The following is a 26509-nucleotide window of genomic DNA, read 5'->3' on the forward strand; positions in this document are numbered from 1 at the left end:
ACCCTAGATAAAATGTAAAATACAAAAAATTTCAATGCGCAAGTTAGCACGTAGTCTTGGAATTTAAACAATGTTCAGGAAAATATCCTGTATTACTACTGGTACCTTACTTTTGTCTTTTTATCATCAAATTAGTGGAATGACTGCACATACATATAAATTTCTAAGTCCTATATAGCTATCGATTTGTTAAGGGAGATTTTTTCCTATGTCATAGTATAAGATTTTAGAAACACAAACAGTTCCTCTACCAAAGCTATCGGGATGCAATATGTAAATGAGTAAATTCTTGTCAAATGGACAATGGAAAGTTGAAGTTCTGCCTCTTTACTCATATACCTCAAACTTGCTATTTTCTTCCAGAAGATTTTTAGAATTAGGGGTGGAAGTAGCCATCTGGATGGAAACTCCCAAGATATAGTGAAGGCAGTGGCAACTGCTATTTCCTGGAGGCCAAGCTGAAGCAGAAAGGGAGGAGATATTGGGAACTTGATGTGAGGCCAAGATGAAAGGGGAGCAGGATGATGATTGCTGGGAGGCCGAAGTTCATCCAAACTCAAACCACCAGTGAAAGCTGAAGGGCTTGGTTTGCAGCCAACCCCCGACAAAGGGAACTGCAGAGGGCAGGCTGTGAACATCACTATAAACCAGACTCCTTCTGACTCCCTGACACGTATCTTCTTGCTGGAGGACTAATGAAGTAGCAGCAGGAGGAAAGACAAAAAGGATATAAATTGAGTGAAAACATAAAAAATATAGATGCTATTGACTGACAGTCCATTGGCTTTTCAGGAGGCTTCATTAAGGAGCTTGGAGGGAAACAGGTTATCTGTAAATTATCATTCAGACAGTTATGCTGTATTTCAGATTTTACAAGACAGTAGCTGATGTGCTGCCAACACCCTAACAAAGGGCTTCACAGAAATTTCCCCTATGATAAACTCTGTATACCAGGAGCACAGCTCAAAGCAGGTACTTGGGAATCCATTTGTAATTAAAAATAAACAAAAAAACAAAAAACCTGAACAAAGACCCCCCCCCAACAAAACAATAAAACAAACAGCACCCCCCCACCCTCCCCCCCCAAAAAAAGACAAACCACCCATAAACTTGGAGGGAGGTAACCACTTGGCATGCAAAACTACTCTAAGTACATTTTGCTGGAAAGATACATACCCTTGTTCCTGAGAAATGCAAGAAGGACACCGATAGTATAAAAGAGTGGTTTAGACCGCACAATTTGAAGGGGGTAAGGTAAGGCACAGTTAAGTCCTCTCTGGTGTCTAGAGTCCTCCCTGTGACTTAAAAAATACCTGATACCTACTGACCCCTGGTTGATTCCATTACCAAAAAAGAAAGGAAAGAAAAAAAAGGAAAACTGTGGGTTGAATATATATTTATTAGGCTCAGGAATGTTTCAGTGGCACACAGAGAGAAGGGCAAGCCCCATCATACAGAAAAGTCTGCTGGTGGCAGATATTTTAATAGGGAGTTCCTATGAGCCAGCAGCTTTCTTCCAACATTCCACTGCATGGCCACTAGTGAGCCAAATACTTCTGAATTCTGATGGTACAGGAAGTATGTGAAGACTGAAATCTGGCCACAATAACACTAAAGTAATGAAGCTGTGATGGTATTTTAATAACCCCCTAACCATTTTTTAGTTTTTAGTGTTTTCTTGTTCATTTTTTGGTAATTTTCAAACTATATCCCAGGACCGAAATGGAAAAAAAGAATGGCATATATTTGTAAGTACATTTATAAATCTTAAGGGAGGATCTATGACTGTCAAGTTCTCAATAAAAGCTTTACTTCTTACAGCTAATGTCCTAGCTTAGAGTAGCTTAGCCAGTATACCTTTCACATCTCAGGCAAAAGGCCGTGGTTTCAAGTTTGCAGTTAATGAACCCTAAGAGGCTCTAAGTTCAGACAAAGATCCAGAAATTAGGATACTTATCTGAACTCTTGGAGTCTGTGACTGGATTCTCTCAGGAGATGTCCGGCTTTCTGCTTCCACTTGTAACAGAAATACAACATGTTCAAACTTTGAAAGTATTTTCTTTTTTTGTCAGACTTGATCCTGGTTACTACCTAATCACACTGGGAAAATAAGTCCATATCTACATATCTCAGAGTCATGAGACAGGCCAATTTCAGAAACGGGCAAAGCTTGTATTGCTCTTATTTACAAAGAGGTTTACCTTCCCTAACTGAAATCCTAACCATAGCTAAATGGCCTCAAGTTGTGCTACTGCCAGGCACAGAACGGTCTGGCTGAGACATTAAAAATAGATGTTATGGCATCCACTGCAAAAGGAACTCATGATGTCTCTGTCTAGTTTCTCCTGTGTCAGTTCAATGCCTTCTATCCTCCCACTGATGTAGTGGCCAAGACATGTAGATTCTACTGTTACCGATCTTAGCACGGAAGGGAGAGGCTTACAGAATTCAACTTTTCCTGCCTCCAGAACACAGTGACTACCAATATCATCGTGAGTATGCACTGTATGCATTGTATGCATACAAGATCTGTGAATATATGAAATTTTATTAGTCAAAATAGACTTAACACACTGAGTGAGAAAACAGTATGTATCAAATTTGGAAATAAGTCTTGGGTCTCTTATGGACTAAGTTATAATAATAGTGACATTTTATAGAAACTTTTTGTGCTATACTGTGATTATCATATTATCTTGAATTATTAAAAATGTGAGTAATGTTATTTGAAGTCAAATAATAGATCAGAAATACCTCACCATACAAATCCAGCCTTTCAACACCATACCTATTGGACATTTTATAAGTCAAATATTCACTGTAAAGTTCCAGAATAGTTTTCATGTTTTTATTTATCTAAAAGTTACTACTTTATTTAACCATGTTCTTGCTTTTTAAACACATAGTCTTAATCTATAGTTTTAGAAAGGTAAATATAAAAGTTTTATGTGCCCAAAACACTCAGTGCATACATTTCTACATGTCTGAAGCAGATTTGGGTAGTTCCATAGTATTTTGCAGTTGAAAATAAAAAACTCTGCCAAGAAATATTAATTATGCTTCTTAGGAATAAACTATACTGGGGAAAATAATTTGTCTTTTGCTTTGTCTAACCTGAAGTTCAAGTATGTGATCTGGAAAATAGCTAATGTACATCCAACAGTTCGGAAGGGATAGAATGATAGCTTTCTATTTTATTTTTCTACTTACCACATTTAAGGAAAAGTAACAAACTGATATCTTCAGAATAGCTACATAAACCTACATATTCTTCAGGAGAACTGTTTGCTTAGGTCTGATCTTGTGAATATTCATTAAATGAGGGAGGTCTTTATGTTACTGAAAATAAGCCAAGAGAGTATTTGCTTCATTAGACAAAATTGAAATTACCTCCTGAATGACACAAAACACAAAATCAATCTATTAACTAATGTATGTCCAAATACAAAATTAATAATGTTTTGAAGAGATACCCCAAGAAAACAACAAAGGAATAAGGATTTTTCTAAATTTTGAGACAGATAAAATTTAAAGGCACTGCCAGATTTTTTAAATTTCTTACTAAATATATCATCATTGCCCGAGATCCGCATGCCAAGTTATGACTGTAAGTGAACTTCCCTGGGTGAGTTAACAGCTTATGGAAGTAGCGTAAGCGCTGACATGACTTTCACAACAGAAGTATAAATGGACTATGCTTAACATCACATAGACCATTACCCAGATGCTTCAACAAGCAGTATATTACAATTTATATCCTAATGATTAGTAGGATTTAGCTGTCAATACAGCAGTAAAGCTTACTTTAGAATTAGGAATTAATACTTTTTGAAATCAATATCATGGATACCAGCTGTAATCCTCTTCAATGGAAAAGCATTGAAATAAATCAGGATGGCTTGCTGAAAGGTAGCTGTCTTTGATATTCCATTAAACTAAGAATTTATCATACTAAATAGCTTCCATTTCTGCTAAGTTGCAAGATAGGTGAAAATTCAGTTGGGGCTTCTGCCTGAAAGGTGTTGAGCACTGCTAGCGCTCACTGAAGCCTGTGAGAGTTAAAGGATGCCCAGCACATGAGGAGAATACTTAGCACCTTCCAAAATGGAGCTCTGGAGAATCCAAAAAGTCATCAAATCTCCACTCAAAAAGAGAGATTTCTGGCAAGAATTTTCAGAAATTATGTTGCTGTATAAAGGCAAACCTATTACTGACTTACAAGGAAAGTTAGCCTTCCAAAGGCCAGGCTTTTATAGCTGCTAAGATGTATACCAAAGGGAGGCTGATACTGATGGGATTTCCAGAAGCACTTCACACTGAAATCACTAAACATTAGGCTATTATTCTGAAGTCTCTACTGTACACTTATACTGTATACTTCAAAATAACTTTGAAATACCACTTTCCAAAATGTAGACACTTCTAAATGACAAAGGTTCTCTTGGAAATGCTGCCATAAAACATTTTATAAAACACATATTTTTCTAATAGGGTCAATTCAAGCAACTCTGCATTTTAGTGCTATTTTACAAACAAGGATGTCAGGATCTTTTTTCAGAATTAATAAATTTCCTCAGCATGTCTATAAGGGAATTAAAGATTATCTTCTCTGTTCTGAATACAGAGTTGATAAACCCTGCCCTAAGGGAAAAACCCTTCTGCCCTTCATTAAAAAAAGGAAATCAAACAGACATATTAAATGCAGTAAGTTATAACCAACTTCATTAAAGTATATTTAAAGAGATTTACTTTAAATTATGATCTTATTTTTTACATTAAAAATGCTACAATTGATCATAAGAAGTGAAAAGAGAAGGTTCCCCCACAAATTTCCCTGCATTTACATGGAGGCAGAAAGCATCTTTACGGACTACAACTTCTGCACGTGTACAGGTATTTTTAGACTGTGCTGACTTCATAACTAAGACTTTTTCATCTAATTCAATCAGATTAGATTGTGGTACCGATTATGATCATATCCACAAATCAGCATTTTAACTGAGTTTCCATGGAAACACTATATGCCCCTGCTTTCTTTTAAGACAAGGCTATGTCTGTTTAACAAGCTTGCCGAGGACAACATGTTTTGTTTAAGTTACATTAACTGGAGCCAATACTTCCTAATTACATTACCAGAAGAAATATTTACAGCAGTACTTTTGCCATTGGAAACCCTCCATTGTTCAGCCTATCTTAATCTCTGAAAACCAGGAAATGTCAGCATTGCCATTGGTTAAAATGTGTTAACTGGTCTTACATCTATAAAATAATCTCTTTTATTAAATGACAACACTGGCCTTGTTTTACAGTCTTCGTATATAAGGACATCTTCCCACAGCACCTGGATTTCTGTGAAACTTCTATCAGAGAACATCTGCCTATGAAGACAGGGCGGTCCAGTGGCTGAAGCACTGAACTGGAGTTAGGAGACTTAGAGTCTGTTTACCTGTTGCGCAATTGTGACCAAAGCATTCTACTGTGCTCCATTTCCCCTTTTCTGAAATGAGAAGAAGGATACTTCACAGTCTATGAAAAGTGATTTGAATTTTCTGAATGAAAACAGTAGTTGGTAAGTATTCTTACAATCATGTTACAGATTGGGGTACAATCCAGAGACAGACATGCCAACTTGCATGAAGCGGTCTTGGGTGAGAAAAATACGGCAGGATTAGATCTTTGAAACGGTAGTACAGAATGGGAAACCTTTTATCCAGAAGCAAAGGTCATTTCCAAATCCACTGGATGTACTAACTTATAAAAAGGTAGAAAAAATATTTTCAAAACATATTCTTCAAACCATCAATTTTTAGTCTACAATTACAAACAGCACAAACAGCTTGTAGCTTTTTTTTTTTTAATCTGCCAAATAGTGTATTTTCTAAAATCACACCACAAGTGTATACTAACTCTAATAGAAGGTGCTCCATTTCTTATTTGTGGTTCCAGAGAAAACCTTGACATGTGAAAAAAGGGAGAACACAACAAATACTTATTTCTTCCAGAATGTTATGATTTTAAATTTCAATTTACAGATTTTACACCTTTGCTCACAAGACTGGTAGACATAAAGGAAGTGCACTCATAAAATGTTCTCCTTCTTCTAAAGGCTGACATTGTCTACTTGAGTCTCTTCTCTTGTCCCTCACCTTCAGTGGAGAAGCAGCAAGTTGATTATTTTTGTCCACTACAATTATTTTTTCATCATAATTTACCCTAATTATCAATTCTATGATCTTAATGATACTAAATGAATACCAATAAATATCAAACAGCTGCTCTCTCTCAGATGTGATTTTTCCCCCACACAAACACATTAGGCCTCAGAAGAACTCCAGAAAGAAACCTAGGTCTGACATCATCTGTCTAAAACGGTCCAAAACATTTTGAATCTTTGAGTGGGCATTTTTGTTTACTGTTACATGCTATTCTTATTCAGAAAGGTCATACCATACTCACACTTGCAGTTCAACTAGTATGTTGATGAAAGGGTACAGATTAGATTTCATCTTATCTCTGCTGAGTACAACAAAAGAGTTTCCTAAGATTTTGGAGAGAAGAATCAGACCCAAAGTCTTAATTAGGGGTATTTAAAACTTCAAGACATGCCTTAGCAGAAGCACTGTGACACTACAATGAAGAAGACTGGAAACAAACAGTTTTTTACTTTTGTAGTATAAATTTGCACTATGATGCAACTGAAATGTTCTGCATGGCTAATTCAGGCAAGCTCAATTCAAAGTATTATAGAGACTCAAAGATTATGCGACTCCTTCAGATAAATTAGTATCTTCTTTCTCAGAACTGTTTTCACATTTTCAATTTAAGGAAGCATGCAGAACTGTTGCTCTAAAATAGAACAGCAAAGCTAAGAAAACAGCAATATGTAAAAGTATGACCAGCTGATGGCACAGAATAGACAAAGTGTTTAGTTTCCAGGAAAAGTCTGTAGTACAGTTCCTTTCAGTAGCACGAAATACAAATGTTCACTTAAGTGCCTATGTTTGGAACATGACATCTCCAAATCATCATGAACTACAAATTACAGAGAACATGTTCTGCTCTTTCTTCTTTCTAAAAGGTTTATAGAAAGGAAGCTTGTAGCAATAACTGATGAAAACCTATTTAAGATCTTACTGACACTAAAAAAAACAGATGTGGAAATTAGTAGTTCACTAAACTAGGCACATGATGCATAACTTGAACTTCTAAAAACAGTTAGCTTACTTCTCTCAATGAGTACCTTAAGAAACAGAAAAGCCAGTAGTACTCTTTGAACTCATCTATTCTAACTCTGCACCAGAGATGGATAGAAAACGGACACTGAGCAATGTACTATCATTTTGGAAAGGGAAAAGGATAAAAAGGCTCAGCCAAAACATGAGTAGCCAAGGTCAAGCCTGCCATTATGTTCCAAAATAACGTACTGCAGAAGGGAATGAAAGCAAATAAAGATGATCAAAATACAACCTTTTGACCAAGACATCTATAGCTATATGGACAGAGGAAGCTCAACTAGGTTGGGAACTTCTGAGATCACACCACAAATTAAATAGCATTAAAATAGAAAGGCCTTTGGATGAAAAGGGATCATATTAAATGATAATATGTATTACTTATATAGTTTAGCATCACTCAGTAGTGATGCAGAAGTCACTGAAGAGAAAAAGATGAGATCAACATTTAAATGCTGAACTCTAGGGCTAATAATCTACTTTTATACAGTATATTTTCTTTACACTTGTCCATGGGCATTCCAATTGTTGTTAAAAATTGGTTATCCTTTCAACTAATGTTCTTGACCCATTAAGTTCATCCTTCATGATCTTGAGGGACAGTAAAACAGAAACGACAGTTAAAAGCTTGCAGATAAGCTTGGTTAGTACAAATGAAAACTAGGCATAGCTCGGTATTCTGACTGCCAGGACTCCAGCATTTAAGCCAATCTTGCTAAAACATTTTCTTTGTTCCTTAGCAGACAGGAAGTTAACCATTTGGTATGATCCTCCTAACAGCTGCATCAAATCTCAGTAAATAATTTGCCTTTTTTACCAATTAAAGAAAAGGCAAATATTATACACTGCAGAGACTTGACAAATCATAATCAATATTAAAAAAAAAAACAAAACAACCACCAAAACAAAACAATATTCTATACATGAGAAAAAAATCCCCCAAAACAACAACATAGAATGAGGGCCTTCTGTGGTCGTCAGCATGGAAATAGGAAACCAAAACAGACATAAGAAAAACATACAGTCAAAACAGAGAAGGTAATAATGAACAGGTAAAAAGGAGTGTAAAAATAGTGCTAACATTATGTTAAAGATTTCAAACTTTAACTTCCTTTATTTGCTCTTAGGTTATTCTAGACATGTTGCTTCATTACTGCTGGTATAAACTGCACACCTACATATACATGGTTTTATTAAAGCTTCTTTTTATATTTTATATTTTACAGCTATAGGTCTATTTGGTTTGGTTGGTTGGTTGGTTGAGGATACTTGGTTGAGTTTGTTTTCCTTATTTAAATACCTATTGTTTTATATAAATTTCCTCCCAGGATATTTGAAATCCTTAATCATCATTCCAATATTTCTTTCCCACATTACACTATTAGAATCAAGTTCCATGACTTTTAAGAGTTATGCTTACGTCAGACGTATCAAGAGGTTTAAATTTCAATACCTATTAAAGGAATTTAATTATACAACCAGTTCCATTTGGATACACTGTTACTGTTCTTTGCTAATCTATACCAGATTTTCCAGTATTGTAATTCTCATTAATAAAATGCCCTGTGAAAGAGTTTTTTCTTTTTCTTTTAAGAAAAGAGACCTCTCAGTGGCCTGTTTTACAAATTCTGAACAGAAAGATTATTATCCTTTATACTTGTTAAGTTTCCCAAGGATGTATCATGTCTGAAAACACCATAACTACCTAACCTTGAGGGATGAGAAGTCTAGCTGTATACCTGACCTACACTGTCACTTCAGTTAAAGCATGCTGGGGGGGTGGCGGGGGGTGGGGAGGGAGAGCGGGAGGGGAGGAGAGAAGAGAGGAAGGGAAAGATAACAGCATGCCATGTCATCTCTAGGATGTTTTCACATACAGAGGAATTTTGGTGCCTGCTGCTGTAGCAATTAAAGCAGTAGGAATGAAATCCAGTGAGAATCAAGACAAAAGTAGAAAACTATCACCTTATAAAATTATCTACTATTAAAATTAAGAATTTTAGGAGCAAATACAGGTATCTGGCTCATTCTTGTTATTGGAGTCATCAAAAAATTTACAACACCCTTAATTCCATTTGTGAAATGGTCCCATAAGCAATGAATACTGGTGTTCCAAGTTCTATTCATCTACCACATTCAGAGGTCTGCTAGTTACAACTGATACATACCAGTATTGAAGAGGGTTACAGTCTGGCATCATGCACATTATAATGTAGTTGGCAGATGGCATGTCATACTTTATCTGCTGCAATATTCTCTGAGGGGTTAAAATCTTCATGCTTTTCTCTTGCAGAGAAACTCCATGACAGGGAAATATTCCATCAAAGCTTGGATCCAAAGCTACTGTGCACATCGGTCCTGATCCAATAGAACACTTAAGCATATGCTAATGTTAAAATCCACAAAAATTATGTATTTAACATTTATTAGCTACATAACTTAATGTCAGGCTATTTAATACATTGCTTAAATTAATGAAAAAAAAAATCCCACAGCTATTTCCAAAGTGTTGCAAGAACTACAGAAGTTTAATTACTTGACTTTTTACTGCAGCAAATGTCATCCCTGCTTCTGCAAGTTCTCATGTTCAAATGTCTACTAGGGCACAGAGAAAAATAAAGTCCTTTTGGGCCCGTAAATAAAGGAGTTCCCAACATTTAACAGGGAGTTTTACTTAACTACCATGATTTGCCTTAAAAGCAAAAAAGGAATTAATGAAGCACGAGTCCTGTTTGGTACTGCACTTTACAATCTTTCTTCATACACTGAGAACATTTCAAAACCCTTTTACAGGAAGTTATTCAAGATAAATCCTTCCAGTTCTTACAAGAACTGGCCCTGTAAATAAACCATTCAGAATGCAGAGGAAATTTATATTTTGTTCTTAAGTTTGAATCCAGGGTGAGCCATGACCATGAATAGAAATTCTTATTAAATATAAAATTAAGAAAAGAAAAACCCTAAGTAAAAGCTTAGAAAACAGCTTTGTCTTTGTGTAGAATGAATAAGCTGTCTAGGACAATTGTGAGTGATCTTTATTCTAGCATATTTAAGAGAAGACAAAAAGTGTCTAAAACGTTGAGATAAAACAAAATGTAAACCTGGCCTTATTTTCAAATGTATTTTTCTAGCTTGTTTTTATTCCTTTAATTTCTGTTAGATTTATGTCAAGCAATATTTTTTTCTATTTACAGTAACGGCAAAATGAATTAATTGGTTAACTTCAATCACACCAGATTTACATTTTATGTATGGATGCCCACCATGTATAACAGGTGGCTGACATTAGGAAGTGATTGAAAATTGAATCTGCATACACACATTTCTTCTCACCCTCCCTGGCTCTATCTGTGGTGGAACTAATATTCTGCTGACACATAGTCTGCCCTTTGCTGCAATTTCATCTTACATGCAATTAAGGTAACAAAGCCTAGCATCTCTGTTCCCTCATTCTAAAGGCCTTGCATCCATTCTAATAAATTTCCTGCCTACAAAAGCATTCTGTATGGCTGATGTTTGAGTATTTTCTAAGTAACCCCTTCTCACCCTCAGTGATTTCAGTTCACTTAGTTACGTCACACCAACTCCTAACTGTGTTATATTGGAGCTATATCACAACAAATTGCTGACTGATCTACCTAATGGATTGCAAGTCTAGTGGAGTGAAAACCCTGAAAAAACCTGCATACAGAACACTGACACAAACAGCTGTTTATAGATTCTCGACAAAGATCTGGAAGTGAATATTAAAAGAATTTTCCAGTCCAAACCGAAAGAGTGGTCTGGGGATGAACAGAGTTCTGGCCTAAACTGAGAAGGTGCTGAGTTAGACAGCCCCAATAACATCACCTGGCAGAGCAGCACACACCTCACCAGTCTGCAGCTTGCTGCAACTAGAAAGAAGGGTATGAATCCCTCCAGCTATCCCTTCCCCCACTGTAAATTTCCAACTGGAATGCAGTATGTTCCAGTTCATCTAGTCCACTATTACATCTCATACACTAGCTTCTTCTAGAGGTGTCAGAGGAAGGTGTAAAAATTCCCATAAATAATAATTATGGAAAAAACCCTGCCCACAGGGAAAGGTTTTTCTCCATAACTTGCCATTAGCGGTTGATTGAAGCCCTTAAGAGTGAAAGTTTATATCCCTTCTAAATGATTTTTTTGCTCCATGAGGTAACTATGGCTCCAGATTATATATGAATCCTACTAATCTTTTGGCCCAAGGATAACTTCCAACAATGTGTTTCATAGATTAATTATGCGTTGTATAAACAAGTACCAGATGTATCTAAATAAAGCAAAACAAGCCATTGAAAAGAAGAAAACGGGGCTCTTCCCCTCAAAGTCAGTGATCTAAAATACAAAATCACAACTGCCTGCCTGTTTCCTCATTTCTAGAGCCACAAAATATTGTTTCTCACCTTAAAGGAATACCACCACGCAATGCATAACAACTGCCAAGGACAGGCACAAACAGCTTTTTAGATATCATGGTGTCTCCTTATGCTGTGCGATAAACCAGATTCAACGCTATTAAATTCTAATTGGTAACACTCTTGCCTTTTCCTACCTAAGCAAAGTCTGAAGAAATCCATGTAGCCACCTCTTCTGGAAAACATGGCCAGCTTTTTAAGGTCTAAATCTTCCTCAAGCCAAAACTGGTTTGATCCATTGGCTATACTCTTGTGAGGGTAGGCAGGAGCAGGACTTTCTCAGTTTTTGTCAGCTTTTGAAAACCTAGTGCCCTGTTGCCAGGCAACAGTTGAGAGAGTCCTGAGCTCTTGGAGTACAATCCTGCCTTTGTAGAAAGCAAAGCATGAAGGATGCAAGGATTTCTTGTGTCCTGTTGTCTTTCTTTGCCCAGAATTCCAATTCATAGCTGGTAAAGATCTCTCTTCATGATGCATTACTGTACTTAAATGACAGTTAAAGGGTGAAACTTTTCACAACAGAGGTACTGTTCGTTTCACTAACAAATATGAATTATTTCCTGTCCCGAACCAAAAGACAAAACAAAAAATAAAGACCCAAGTAGTCTGTATTGCCCAGAGTTCCATGTAAGGTCATCAGCAATGTCTTAGCTCTATTACCAATCTGGAGACACACATAAGCAAGGAGAAAGCATATGCCATTTCCTTGTAAGTGTTGCAGTTTTAATACCTTCTCACTCAAAATCATAAGGGAAATAAATTTAATAAATAGAATGTATAAGAGATTTCTGTTGTGGTCTTAGCAGCTTTTTTTAATACAGCCATGCCTGCCTCCTCTCAATATACAATGCAGTGGAATCCAAATGCTGTACCTTTTAACTATTTTAAACTTTTGAACTGTTTTCTTTCTGCTAGAGTTTAATTAACATAATGTTCTTCCTTTCATAAAAGAGATTATTCATACACATACTACTCCTTTTGAAGTAGATAGGACTAACTACTGCAACAAACTATTGTCTTATCCCACCAGCCAACAGGGATAGGATATTAGTTCATTGGGCTGTCTTGCTATTTGCAATGGGAAACATACCTTGTTACAGCAAGGCACAGGTTAATTTAAGCAGTCACAATAACACAGTTGCTGCACCACATCAGACAACTGAAAAGAATCCCACTGGTTGTTCAAAAGGCCAGAAGCAGAGTAGATTTCATGGTTATTCTGTTTCTGGCAAATCTCTACCTGTGTCACAACTGTAATTTTCACCACATCAGACTTCTCTGTTATAACCAAAGTATTATTACTAATAAATGGGAATAGGACATGGATTATAGGTTGGGGAAACTTCTGTTTACAAAATGCATGCATTCAGAGTTCTCAATATAAGGAAAAAATAGCCACATCTACATGAAAAGCAAATCAACAGATTTAATCATATGTTTCCAAATCTGAACTCAGCATGAAGATTTTAAAAAGAGTAATAACTTCTTATACCACAATTTTGAGTACATAAAACAATCTTTGCGTTTGTTGGAACTGAACTGCCCACAGTGCTTAACTTTCAGTGACCTTTTCCTATGAACATCTCTTTTAATATGGCACGTGCTAAAAATAATACAATTATAGTAGTAAAGACTTACCTAAAATAAGAGAGGCAGTTAAGAAACATACTTTAAGCCTCCATTAGATGACTGTTGCGGGAGCTTGTAAGCTCACCTGGTCAGCAAACATTAGTTAAAAAAGAAAAACAACTTAAAAGAGAAACTCCTGGAATTCATGATCCAAAATAAAATTTTAAATGCCAAAGAGAATTTAAAAGTGTGAAAAAAATCTTACCATACCAGTAAATAACAACAAGTACAGAGGAGGGCCACAAGGATGACCAGGGGACTGGAGCACCTCCCGTATGAAGACAGGCTGAGAAAGTTGGGGCTGTTCAGCCTGGAGAAGAGAAGGCTGCGTGGAGACCTCATAGCAGCCTTCCAGGATCTGAAGGGGGCCTATAGGGGTGCTGGGGAGGGACTCTTCATTAGGGACTGTAGTTATAGGACAAGGGGTAACGGGTTAAAACTTAAACAGGGGAAGTTTAGATTGGATATAAGGAAGAAGTTCTTTACTGTAAGGGTGGTGAGGCACTGGAATGGGTTGCCCAGGGAAGTCGTGAATGCTCCATCCCTGGTGGTGTTGTTCAAGGCCAGGTTGGACAGAGCCTTGGGTTGACATGGTTTAGTGTGAGGTGTCCCTGCCCATGGAAGGGGGGTTGGAACTAGATGATCTTAAGGTCCTTTCCAACCCTAAATATTCTACGATTCTGTGATTCTACGAATATCTAGTACCTCCTGCAATATAATCAGAAGTAATCAAAAGGGGTCTCATTGCTATGAGTGATACATTATTGCAAGGACAGAGGAATATCACTGGAGCAACAAGTACCTGACCTAAATCTGTTCTATGAAAGAACAGAGGACCTGCAGCTAGCAAGAATAGACCTTCTAAGGAAAATGATGCTTTATAATAGCCCTTTTCAGATTTATTTCTATCTCCATTAAAATTATTCACTATTAAAGACAGGTCTATTTACATGTTTCTATTTATGTGCACATATATGGGTTAGGAAGGAAGTAATGAGTAAATGCATTGTGCAATAACAGTTAGTGTACTTTTTTGCCTTAAATTGACAATTATTTAAAGTACATTACAGCTGATCTTTAAGCTTACCTCCCTCTCCCTTTGTAAAGTTGGAGTTATTTAATATGACTTAATATGGAGTTATTTAATATGGTACCAGGCAATGTACATCTACAATATCCCTCAACACTAAATTGCAAACTTTTATCCTGTATCAGGATGATGGGTCATTCAAGAGTGTCAAGGACAGTATAGTCTGACGTTTCTAGCAATAATCCTAATATCGTTGAGATGAACAGTCATGTTTACAGAATGTCAGTTGTTCTACATTCTCACTTACTGCTCAGCAGTATTTACTGTTCCTTTGGGTATCTTGACTTGCGTCAGAAATAATTCAACAAAGGATACAATAACAAGAGTTACAGTTCTTTCCTGTGGGTGAGGGTGGCAGAGACCTAAACACAGATTTTCAGTAACCAAAAGGTAGCTATGGAGAAGATGCGGTTACTTTCTTTATGAGGATGTATGGTGACAGGACAAGAGGTGATGAACGCAAGCTGCTCCAAAGAAAGCTCAGACAAAATTTACTAATGCTGAGAACAGTTACACATTGCAGTAGGTTGCCCAGACAAATAATGGAATCTCGATTGCTGAAAATATCCAAGTCTCAGCTTGAACGACCCTGGATAACCTCTTGTAAGACCCTGCTTTCAACAGCAGTGTTGACCTCATGATCTCAATTTTCCATGATTCCTTCCATAGCTTTGCCTACAGAACATAAATTTTGCCCTAGAAAGTGAGCTATGCATGATCTTTTTGAAAGAGCCTAAAAGCAGAATTTGCACTCAAGAAAGCTATGTTACATGTAATAGGTCTGAAAGCTTTAGGTTTTGCAACTTCTCTCTCCATAAAACAGCTAACAGGTGAAGTAATCATATGACCTTGAAAGACTATTACACACCAGATCTCTTATTCATTTTAATACCTTAGAGTTCCTTCATAGTCATAAGTCATTAATCTTTTCATTGTTGTAGATGGTACAGTATGAACGAGTTATACTGCAGAAGTAACAGAAACAAGTCAAGCATCATATGAACTCATGAAGTACGACTTTAATATTATCTGCCACTTCTTTCCAATATCTTTGAAAAGAAATCAACTTGTTCAGTGTTCTTGGTGACCATACCAGTATGTATGCCATTGTTATGGAGGAAGCCACCAGACCTGTGTGCCTGTGCAAGAAAGTCCTGTCAGCAAAACTAGTGGATGTCAGCTAAATAAGCTTAGAAGAGCAAATAAATGCACTGTGAAAACCATGTCATCAAGCCACTGGCCTATCTGTAGTGATATACACTCCACTGCCTCCAGTCACAGCCCAGGATAATGAGAATCCATGTTCAGAGTCATCTGATCTTGCAAAAATTGACAGCGCAGCTAATAATCCACCATAATTCAGAACCTGTACTGGATTTAAAATGCAGCTTTACTCTTGTTGCCTTGCTTTTGAGGCAGATTAAATAAATCAAAAAGGCAAGGCTCTCAGATCATTATTTGTATGTTACAGCTGTACAGTTAGAGTTGACAGGCTTTCTTTACATGGCCTGTTGAATGATTAAAAGGCAGAGTAAGTCTCGGAGACTCATAAACGGAAGGAAGGGGGTTTGAGGGGGAATGATTACGGCAAAGAAAAAATCAGGCTGACAGACTAACTCACTAGAAATTGTTGCACTTCTACACAAGCACCAGATCCCATATATATGAAAAAAAAACCCAACAACAATAGCCACAGCAAGGAAACTGGATGAGCACATTACACATTTGAAGTGGGAATCAGAACAAAGTGTTTGATACTGTTCTACATCAGAAAACTGGACTGAACCTTCTGCAAGGTGAAGAACAAGCAAACCAGAATGAAAGGTGAGACACTGAAAGCATTCCGATTAATAATATTTTTTTTCTGTTCTTTAATCCTTTCCTCTCCAAGCAGTGTTTGTTTTAACTCTGCATTGAAGCTGTCTCAGTTTCTCAAGCCAACTGTTGCAGAACAACGGAATGAACTGGAAGTATTGCTTATCTTTCCTGTGAGAATGCTGAATTCTTTCAAGTGAATTCTACAGTGTAGAATTCATTATGGCAGAAGACTATATAAAATTTTGATATAAATACTACTTCATTTTTGCATGAAAATTGATATGTAGTTTGATACTTAAGATGTAGTCTCAAAGCTTTAATTTATATATTTGCCAGATTCGATGTTGCAATCACATTATTTATTTAATATCATATTTGTATTACTAAATTTGATTTCTGTAAGTCAATAAGCAGTATGTCCTTTTATTTCCAAAGGTTTCAAGTACCAACTGATTAAAATATTCATAATTTTGAAATAATAATATTTTTTACCATTTGAGTAAATGTTAAAAATTATTTGAGGCATCTTAAAAACAATGTTACAAGTGGATTTAAAATTCTGACTTTCTTTAGTCACAGAAAAACTATTTAATATCATCTCATTTTTTTTTTTCAAATTCCATGCTGTGCACATGCACATTGCTTTAAGTGGCACCTTATTTTCAAAATAAGACCATCAGCAAGTTATGAAAGGTACAAATTATTCTTTTCAGTTAAAACTGACCTGAACATCAGGGAGCTGAAGATATTTATAAATGCTAACTATTACTAATTACTCCTCTCCACTCATTTGTCTTTTTAATGGCTTCTTAACAACTGATTGCTGGTTGTATAAGAACTTTTGTCTGTAGGAAGTACAGCTGGCATTCATACAAGGGAATTAATAAGTATAAACATAGATATTTTAAAGAACAAGCTCACAGAATCCGGATTGCTGAAACAATACTGTTAACTGGTTTTATAGTGATGTCTTTGAAACTTGTTATTCTTTTGACAGCACATTGACTTAATTCTTTTTAGTTAGTACAGTTAGTAAAAACAGAACAATGAAAGTTCTATTTGCAATTCTTCTGACACAAGATGGCTTAAACTTGCAACTACCACAGAAAGATAAACATTCCAATTTAATAACTTTTAAAAGTCTGCTGCATTACCTTCAAACATCACTGCTCTGCTGGTGGCAAGTCCTCCTGAAAAATCTGTACTTAGGATATTAAGCCATGGGAAGTACTTCATTTTAAGAACATAGACGCACTAACTTCACTCTGCATTATAAAAGTACTTCAATAATATCTGTAATTAATGAATGTATTGTAAAATAAATGAATTCTATGCTATGCTTATTATTAAGCTGTATACACTTTGCCCATATTAATAACCTGCATATTGCTAAAAGACAAACATTTTCAACTCATTTTAAATCTTCTTTCTTTTCTGATACAGGTGTCTGGCTTTTGGTTCTGAGTGTCATCTTGTTAATATACAGAGCTTGTGGATGTCCTGACAAATGCCTTTGCCATTCAGCTTCAAAGACTGCAGACTGCAAGAACAGAGGATTTACTGAAATTCCTGCCCATTTACCTCCTGAAATACAGATATTACAGCTGCAGAATAATCGTATTTGGAGAATCAACCAAAATGCATTCACTGGAACGCCGTTGCTTAAAATCTTAGACTTGTCTAATAATTCTCTCTCAAGTTTGGCACCAGGTGCTTTCCAGAAATTACGGTATCTACAGGTTCTAAACCTAACTAGAAATATGATTCATTATGTAGAAAACAAAACTTTCAGTTTCCTCCCACACCTAAAAGAACTGGACTTGTCATCTAACAGCATTATACGTTTGCCTGATACTTTTGGAAACAGCACAGGGAATATAACTTTGCTGTCTGTGAAGCATAACAAACTTCAGAAAATGGAGAGAGTTCTGCTGGAATCGCTTCCAAACCTGAAAGTGGTTCTTTTCAAAGATAATCCCTGGCAATGTAATTGCAATGTCTTTGGCATGAAACTGTGGCTGGAGAGCTTTTTATACAGAGGTAAGGAATTCTTCTCATTACATACAATGCACATGAGAACATTTAACCAGCATCTAACTGACCTTATGCATAGGTCAGAATATAGGTGCTTTCATAAATACAGGTGGCAAACTAGAATCACACAACAATTTCATATTAGCAGAAAGAAGGAAAGTATATACACACAGTTATATAGCATGTATAGATACATGGAAATACATGTCATGTGTGTATTCATATATATCCATACATATATATAACATACATAACAAATATACATGCGCACATAAGCTTGTTTTAAATCTACTGACATAGTTTTGCTAGAAACCAACCTACTGTTTAAAAGCTTTTTACCTGATGCACAAGGGTAAACAACAAGACTGATATCATTACTTCCTTTAGAAAATTTATTATTATAATTCTGCTAGAAAGTATCACCTGACATGATGAAATATGATAAAATAGTACTGTGGCACTAGAGATAATCCTTGCAAGTCCTAATAAAACATTTCTAGAGATGAAACATTGTCTGAATGTAAAAGTATTGCTGGTTGTATTCCAATGTAACTACAAAAGATTTCAGTATTTTTAGCTCAATCAAACCAAGGCAAAAAAAAATATGATGCATACTCATAACCAATTATAGAGAATGCTTCAGTTCAGGTGGGACTCAATTCTATTCTAAATAGTCTTCTATTCCTAACACACATCAGCAAGTTTGTCAATGTCACCAAGCTGTGTGGTTCAGTTGATACCCTGGAGGGAAGGAATGCCATCCAGAGGGACCTTGACACGCTTGTGAGGTGGGCTGATGCCAACCTTATGAAGTTTAACCATGCCAAGTGCAAGGTCCTACACCTGGGTCAGAGCAATGCCAGGCACAGCTACAGGTTGGGCAGAGAAGAGATTCAGAGCAGCCCTGTGGAGAAGGCCTTGGGGGTGTTGGTTGGTGAGAAAATGAACATGAGCCGGCTTCTGTGTGCACTTGCAGCCCAGAAAGCCAACCGTATCCTGGGGTGCATCAAGAGGAGTGTGACCAGCAGGTTGAAGGAGGTGATCCTGCCCCTCTAACTCTGCTCTTGTGAGACCTCACTTGGAGTATTGTGTGCAGTTCTGGTGTCCTCAACATAAAAAGGACATGGAACTGTTGGAACAAGTCCAGAGGAGGCCACGAGGATGATCAGAGGACTGGAGCACCTCCCGTATGAAGACAGGCTGAGAAAGTTGGAGCTGTTCAGCCTGCAGTAGAGAAGGCTGTGTGGAGACCTCATAGCAGCCTTCCAGTATCTGAAGGGGGCCTATAGGGATGCTGGGGATGGACTCTTCATTAGGGACTGTAGTGACAGGACAAAAGGTAAGGGGTTAAAGCTTAAACAGGGGAAGTTTAGATTGGATATAAGGAAGAAGTTCTTTCCTGTAAGGGTGGTGAGGCACTGGAATGGGTTGCCCAGGGAAGTTGTGAATGCTCCATCCCTGGTGGTGTTGTTCAAGGCCAGGTTGTACAGAACCTTGGGTGACATGGCTGAGTGTGAGGTGTCCCTGTCCATGGCAGGGGGGCTGGAACTAGATGATCTTAAGGTCCTTTCCAACCCTAACTATTCTATGATCCTATGAGTCCATATTTAGTTACTTAATACCATAGAAGGATCACGGTTTCAGGATTTTGAGTTTTATTTATATCCACATTCAAACTAACCCATTGGGGGTGTCTTGAATCACGCTTTGGGTTTGGCTATTAGTGACCAAGAGACAAGCTGTCATGCTCACATCTGTCTTGGAATATCATAAATATTTGTGGAGTAGTCTCCAGATGTCAGTTTGGTCCATTGGTATTTACTACTTTCTCAGAAAAAGTCTTTTCAGAAAGAAAATTTCCTTGTGTGGCTGTAGCTGAAAGGTGGGTTATTTTGGAAAGAGAAGAGGAAGAAAATTCAGCTGATTAGTTAAACTTTAAAAATATGTAAACATTGGTCTTGGCCTTGTTGACTCCTTGACACACTACACCCCTAAAGACATGGTGTATGGACTAATTAGAAACCTGAAGGCTTAGTGTGTGTTCCTCTACACACTGAGGAACAACTTCGTGATTTACCATGACTGAGGCTTCCTACTTGACTTCCCTTTACACTAAAAACATCCTTTGGGAGAGAGCAGACTCTGGCTCTAGGCAATCATTAAATTTACCATTTGAGCAAGGCAATAGAATAATTAATCCTAAATCCTTTAGCTCTCCTTATATTTTCTTACCATGAACCTTGATTCAAAAACTTACTCATGTACGCATACAACTTACTGAATTTTCTCTTTGCTTCATTGCAGTTAGCATATAATGTCAGAACAAAAACTATTTCATGAAGTATTTCAAACAAATGGGAAATCTTTACTAATTTCCATTTCTCTTTATAAAAAGAAATAATGGTATGAATTTGAATTGAATGAATTTGCTGTTAACAATACCCCTTTATTTTCACTTATGACGTTAGTTCTTGCTTTTCTAGCACTGTTGTTTTTTACTTCTACATCCATAAAGTCATAAATAACTTAATTCCTGATGAATTGCTTCTTACAAATACATTATTATATGAGTGTTAGTGCTATAATATCACTATTGATCTATATGTAAAAAGATCTTAAAGATGTGGTTATTAATCTATATTTATAAAGTCAAAGATAATGATAAATATACCAGGTTTCTGTTAATTTTACATGAAGATAATTCAGAAACCACAAAATCTTCAAACCATAAACTGGGTTTTGGTTGGGTTGTTTCCTTGTTTTTCTTTTTTTGTTTTTGTTTTTGTTTTTTTTCAGGAGGAATAAGTGATGGCATTATCTGCTCAGCCCCAGGGATTCGGAAGGGAAAGGACCTCCTCAAAGTTCCCTATGAGCTATTTGGGGCATGCCCTCTAAAGACAGCTCACTTTCATCTGGCTAGCATTCACCACCATAGCTCTGAGCACAGAAGTTCTCTGAAGCATACTCATCACAGTGAGCATGGGGAAAACAGCCGTTCAAACTGTGAACTCAAACCGAAGCCCAGGCCTGTTAGTTTGCGTCATGCAATTGCCACTGTAGTAATAACTGGAGTTGTCTGTGGAATTGTGTGTCTAATGATGTTGGCAGCTGCTGTTTATGGTTGTGCCTATGCTGCAATTACTGCTAAATACCACAGAGAACATTTGGCCCCGGTCAGACAACATGGGACTCCTGAGGAAAAAGAGCTATTTGATAGTTCCTTGGCTTGAGTTACTTCTGTCTGGTTTCTTGAAAATAAAGCCCTCACTTCGGTTAAAAAGCCTGGAATACTTTTTTTTTTTCCTCTTGTTATGTATATATATATGTATATATATCTATACACACACACATATACACATTCTTTGAAATATATATCTTTATGCATTATTGTCCTGAAAAATACAAAATAGCTACAAATGATTCACTGTATTTCAAGATCTTAGAATATCTGGTATGCATCCAGAAATACAATTCACAGTCAGTTTTAGAACCAGACAGTCTCTACTGATAAATGTGTTAAAAAAAATTTGACCATCCAGTCAGCCCTAAAAGACAACAATTAAACATTACATCTGTAAATTGCAAAATAGGCACTACCTTGTTAACTACCACATATCATTTTTAAATTAGTTGGTAGGGAAAAAGGTAGAGAGCTGAGAAAATGCTGAGGAAAGAAGAAATGCTACGCTGTTTCAGATACAAGCACTGAATGAGCACATACAGTATATATGAGGATACACTACCCATTATCCTGCTGGCATATATGCTTGCTACAGACATTTCTGAAGCTTCTTATTCCCAAATCCACACACAAATGTTCCATTTTGCAAATATCATGACTGCAGATGCAGCTCCCATCACAGTGCTGCCCTTCAGTAGGAGGATAATATAATTGCATGTTTACACATTCTCTCTCACAGAGAGAACATTCAGCTGAATTCAGTCAAGGGTCCACCCTAACTTTCTGCAGTAAAGTTTTGCCATCAGAGGAAATAACAGCCAAAACCATTTGAGCAGTTTGGAACAGATAGAATATTTTGAATGTGCAGAAGTTATTTTTGGTTTGTTTTTTTTTTTAATAATTCTTAGAAATTATTTTAAAGCAACCAACAGAGATCAGCAACTCCCTCTATGTTTTCCAAGACCAGATAAAAGGTATCCAGGCTATTTTTGACAGATGTCTAATGTGTTCTCTAACTCTCTGCTGTGACAGGGTTAAAGACCCGCCTAGGTAGCTAATGCAGAAATCAACTATGCTTACAGTCTAAGATAAGTCTTAGCAACGTCAACCTTTGGTAAAAATCTTTCCAGTTTATTCCATTGGGCAGAAGACTTAAGGGCAATAGCCGAGTATCAGTCTCCAGTAAGGGCAAAAGAAGCTGTGTCGTGGCATTCCACTCTCCTTCCAACAGATGGTTTCCAATATCAAGTTCTGTAGCTATTCTAATAACAGCCTCAACTGAGTAATGGGCTATATGGCAGGAGTCATGTAACCCCTGTTCTTATCTACTTAGCAATAATTGCAACCTAAATATTAAAGCTCATTCCTGCATCTGCAGTTACTTTCATGTACAGATAAAATTAAGCATCTCAGTCTTAATCTAAATCTAGCAGACATTGAAAACAAACAATTAGTCTGTCTTTTTTTTTTAACTGTTAAGTACTTCATATACTTATTAGACTACTCTGTTCATTCTTCTCTGTCCTGAACTAAATAAATCAAGCTGTTTCAAGTTTTCTTGTAGAGCCACGTTCTCCAAACCTTTTTTTTTTTACTTTTTTTCCTCTGCCTTCCCTGGAACCTTTTCAGTTCTACATTTTGTTAAAATGTGGTACCCTAGATTGGGCACATTACTTCAGCTGAGACATCATCAGAACAGAATTTATAGAATATTTACATTCAGGCTTTTTAAATCTGATCTCTTGACAATGTATCTCAGAAGCAAGTTTGCTTTTTTTCTTTTAAATGTTCAGTAAAGCTTAATGAATAGCCTGTTTTCAGAGCTAAGTCATTTGAGTGTGTAGATCTACATTTTCTACACTTTATATTTTGCTTTGTAAAATGCTATTGCAATAAATGGAATAGTTTTTCAGATAGAGAAGACTGAAGTAATACAGGATAGGATCTTATTGCCCATAGGCCAAATAATGAGTTCTGAGCCACACCAGATCAGTGCTTTTCTAATGGTAACAACCTAAAATAAGCACACTTGTACCCAAACTGCAGATCCCAAGATGAAAGCTAATAAAACTCTGACCTCCAGAGAGATTTCACCCACAGTGTCTCTAATAAGCTTGGATACAGCAATGCAAACAAGTTCCCACTTCTGATATCTTCAAGCAAAGGAAAAACGAGAACTGAATTGATATTTCCTAGTCTGGAACAAGCCGAGAATCTTCTAAGTCCTTAAAAACAAGTTCTATCAATACAGACAAACAGGCTTTCCATACAGTAAGACCATTAAAGAAAATTAAAAAAAAAGTGAAGAAGAGGCAATCAAGGGCACAACATTTAAAGAAACTCCTTCCTAGTCACATTTAAGATTCTTTGGGGATTTTCATGCAGTAAAACAGAGTTCTGCCAGAAAGTAAAATATCTCATACTTCCATTAGTTCACTTTGCTATGGGAGTAGAGCAAACCAATCCATGAAAAATCTGATTTATACTTTTTAACTTGCTGTTTGTTAAAGAAAAAAAAAAATTTAACAAAAAAATCCAGATAAATCTTTATTTAAGGGTTACATAAGTATATATAAGATTTCCAAATGTGTTTGCAATTAACAAATTCAGTTATTTATGATGATAAGTTAATAGCAGATATTCAACAAAGTATTGATTCAATTACTAAATAAGTGTAATATTATTTCTTTTTCAGTAAACAGAATGTTCAGCTACTGAAAAACAGAGATAAAAGGCACAATTTATTGTCCAAAACAATTATTGACTACAACAAGTGGAAGACCGGAGATCTACGGATTCCCCACAAATCTGCCCTTAATTTGTAAAGCTTAGCAATGGACATCTGCTGCTGAAATAAGTTGTCTGCACAGATTTATTTTTCAGATAAAGGTCCCTGAGAAAGCTTTGTTGTTTTACCAGCAATCTTGTGAGAGGTATTATAGTGAACACAGTATTTTTTCCTAGTCTCTCTGAAAAACACTTTTCCTCTCAAAGTCAACAAAATATCAGGACACATTACTCTGCAAGGTTTTCACAAAGACAGAGAAAGCAGACATATTGTTATGTTCCTGTGTTTTATACAGAGCCTCACCATAATAGTTTGTTTTCAGACAAAGAGGTTTTCTAAAATTTTGGTTTAGAACAGAGATTAAAAATTACAATATGACAATATTCTTTGCAGAAAATATCTTTAGAATCTATGTTAAAAGAAACAAAGCTAAACTGAAACATACTAACGAGCTTGCCATACGACTTTCCACTCCAAGCTTGCAGAACATCTATCAGAATTCAGCTTCATTATTCCTTAGTTATAAAACGTCCAAACAAAATCAGGATCCCTCTTCTTATACATCAAAGTAGAACATTTAGTGACATTATACATAGCTTACCTATCATTAACAATATTAACAAAAAAAACCCAAACAAACAACTGTTGCCTACTAATAACCATCGCTTTTTGCTGGCCAGAATATAAAGGTGGCAAGCTTTAGTTAAGCATCCAGAAAGTATGCCTATTGCTACAACTTTGATTTTTCAACTTGGCTGAAAGTGGCATAGTAAAAATAACCATAAAAGAGTCTTGGCACTTCCAGGGTTTCTATTACCTGAAATGTGACTATATGTAACCCAGATGAGATATGCAGCAAGATCAATCATTTGGATGTGGCAGTAAGCCACAACAGGGGAGAAGGAGTACAAATTAAAAGCCCATAATAACCAACCAATGACTACATACTTCGTAACTATCTCCACTGAAAGCTGCAGTTGCTCTCTCATACTGATTACAGAGGGAAGCTCCAGTGTTTCAGGGCTATGCACACTATATGCTGGACTTTTGTGTAAGACTGCCATCCTCTTTTCAAGACACACCAAACACATCAGAAAACACTGTTAATATTTGGAAATACGGTCTACTGGTAAGAAAACAAATTAGTTTATCTACCGTACTTAAACTAGTATTAATGTATGCATATGCTACATGATTCCAGCTTCATACTTGCACAAGTTTTCAAAAGCACCTGACAGTTTATCCTGCTGACTTGTTCTGCAAAACATACCTAGAATCTGATTGCTACTAGATCACAAGGATCTTCCCCCGACCAAATTACATAGTACTAAAACCCAGACAAGCAAACAAAAGATTCCAAAGAAAAAGCAGGAGTGCAGAAGCAAAGAGCAAGGATGCTCTATGCAATTTACTACACACGTTAATACCATACAGGTTGGGATACTGTTATAATTCACCCTTCAGAGCCCCAGATTCTCTGAGAACAAGCTGTGAGGAAAGCCCAAGAATTAGATAAATAGGGGTTGAATTTTCAAGCCAACACTAGCTGAGTACCACCTTAAAAAGCCCTGTTATTCAATTATTCCACCTCCTAATTCTCTATGATAAAATTAATTGAGAACAAATACAAAGGAATAAAAATGTGTGAATGGTTGTGAATATGCCTTCTAACTTCAGATTCCCTGTTCAGCCAATGGAGAAAGGCAGGATTTTGCCACATGCTCTGAAGCATCCTGTGGAGGAGCTTACCTCTCTCTGTGCATTACCTAACAAACCGTATTTCCCAAGTCATGGCTCTTAACCTAAGTCTGTGAGTTGTTTAATGTCAGACTGCACAAATACACATTTCATTTTCCTGAAACTGAAAACATTAATCTACATGCTAATATATGATATATAAATACAAAGATAATATCCAAAATTAACAAAAAATTCTGGAAAAAACATAAACCAGTGGTTTTCCACCAACGCATGAAAAGCATTTTGAGGGATTTACTAAACACTACTACTGAATATAATCTTCTGTGGCTTATAATGTGGAATAAAGATTAAGTAAATCACTGTCTTGCCTGACAAGGAAAAGATCTATTTTAGAATGCCTCAAAAATTTGGTTGGTGTATCATTATGATGACATATTCATTTTCCCTTAGGCCTTCATACTAAAATGCAATTTTATACACGGTATCATAAATTTTAAGGTTTGTATATGACAGTGACATTTTCTTAAATCTTTTTAATAATACAGTAATACCAAAACAATGCACATAAGAAAAAATAAAGAAAAAAAAAAAAAGAAGCACAAA

At 36.4% G+C, this 26509-nt stretch overlaps 2 protein-coding genes across 3 annotated transcripts in view; one reads left to right on the forward strand and one right to left on the reverse strand.

The window, feature by feature from the left end:
• Positions 1 to 26509, reverse strand: part of CACNA2D3 (calcium voltage-gated channel auxiliary subunit alpha2delta 3) — a 449302-nt gene that overhangs the window by 51978 nt on the left and 370815 nt on the right. The window lies entirely within an intron of this gene.
• On the forward strand, positions 16127 to 21466 carry LRTM1 (leucine rich repeats and transmembrane domains 1). Its single transcript, XM_057417634.1, has 3 exons — positions 16127 to 16208; positions 17646 to 18242; positions 21033 to 21466. Exons 1-3 carry the CDS (start codon positions 16202 to 16204, stop codon positions 21464 to 21466), a joined length of 1038 nt encoding a protein of 345 aa, XP_057273617.1. The 5' UTR covers positions 16127 to 16201.

Source organism: Pezoporus wallicus, unplaced genomic scaffold (assembly GCF_028554395.1).
Source record: "Pezoporus wallicus isolate ANWC-B61680 ecotype Strahan unplaced genomic scaffold, APGP_CSIRO_Pwel_v1 contig_8542, whole genome shotgun sequence".
In the NCBI taxonomy this organism is placed as follows: Eukaryota; Metazoa; Chordata; class Aves; order Psittaciformes; family Psittacidae; genus Pezoporus; species Pezoporus wallicus.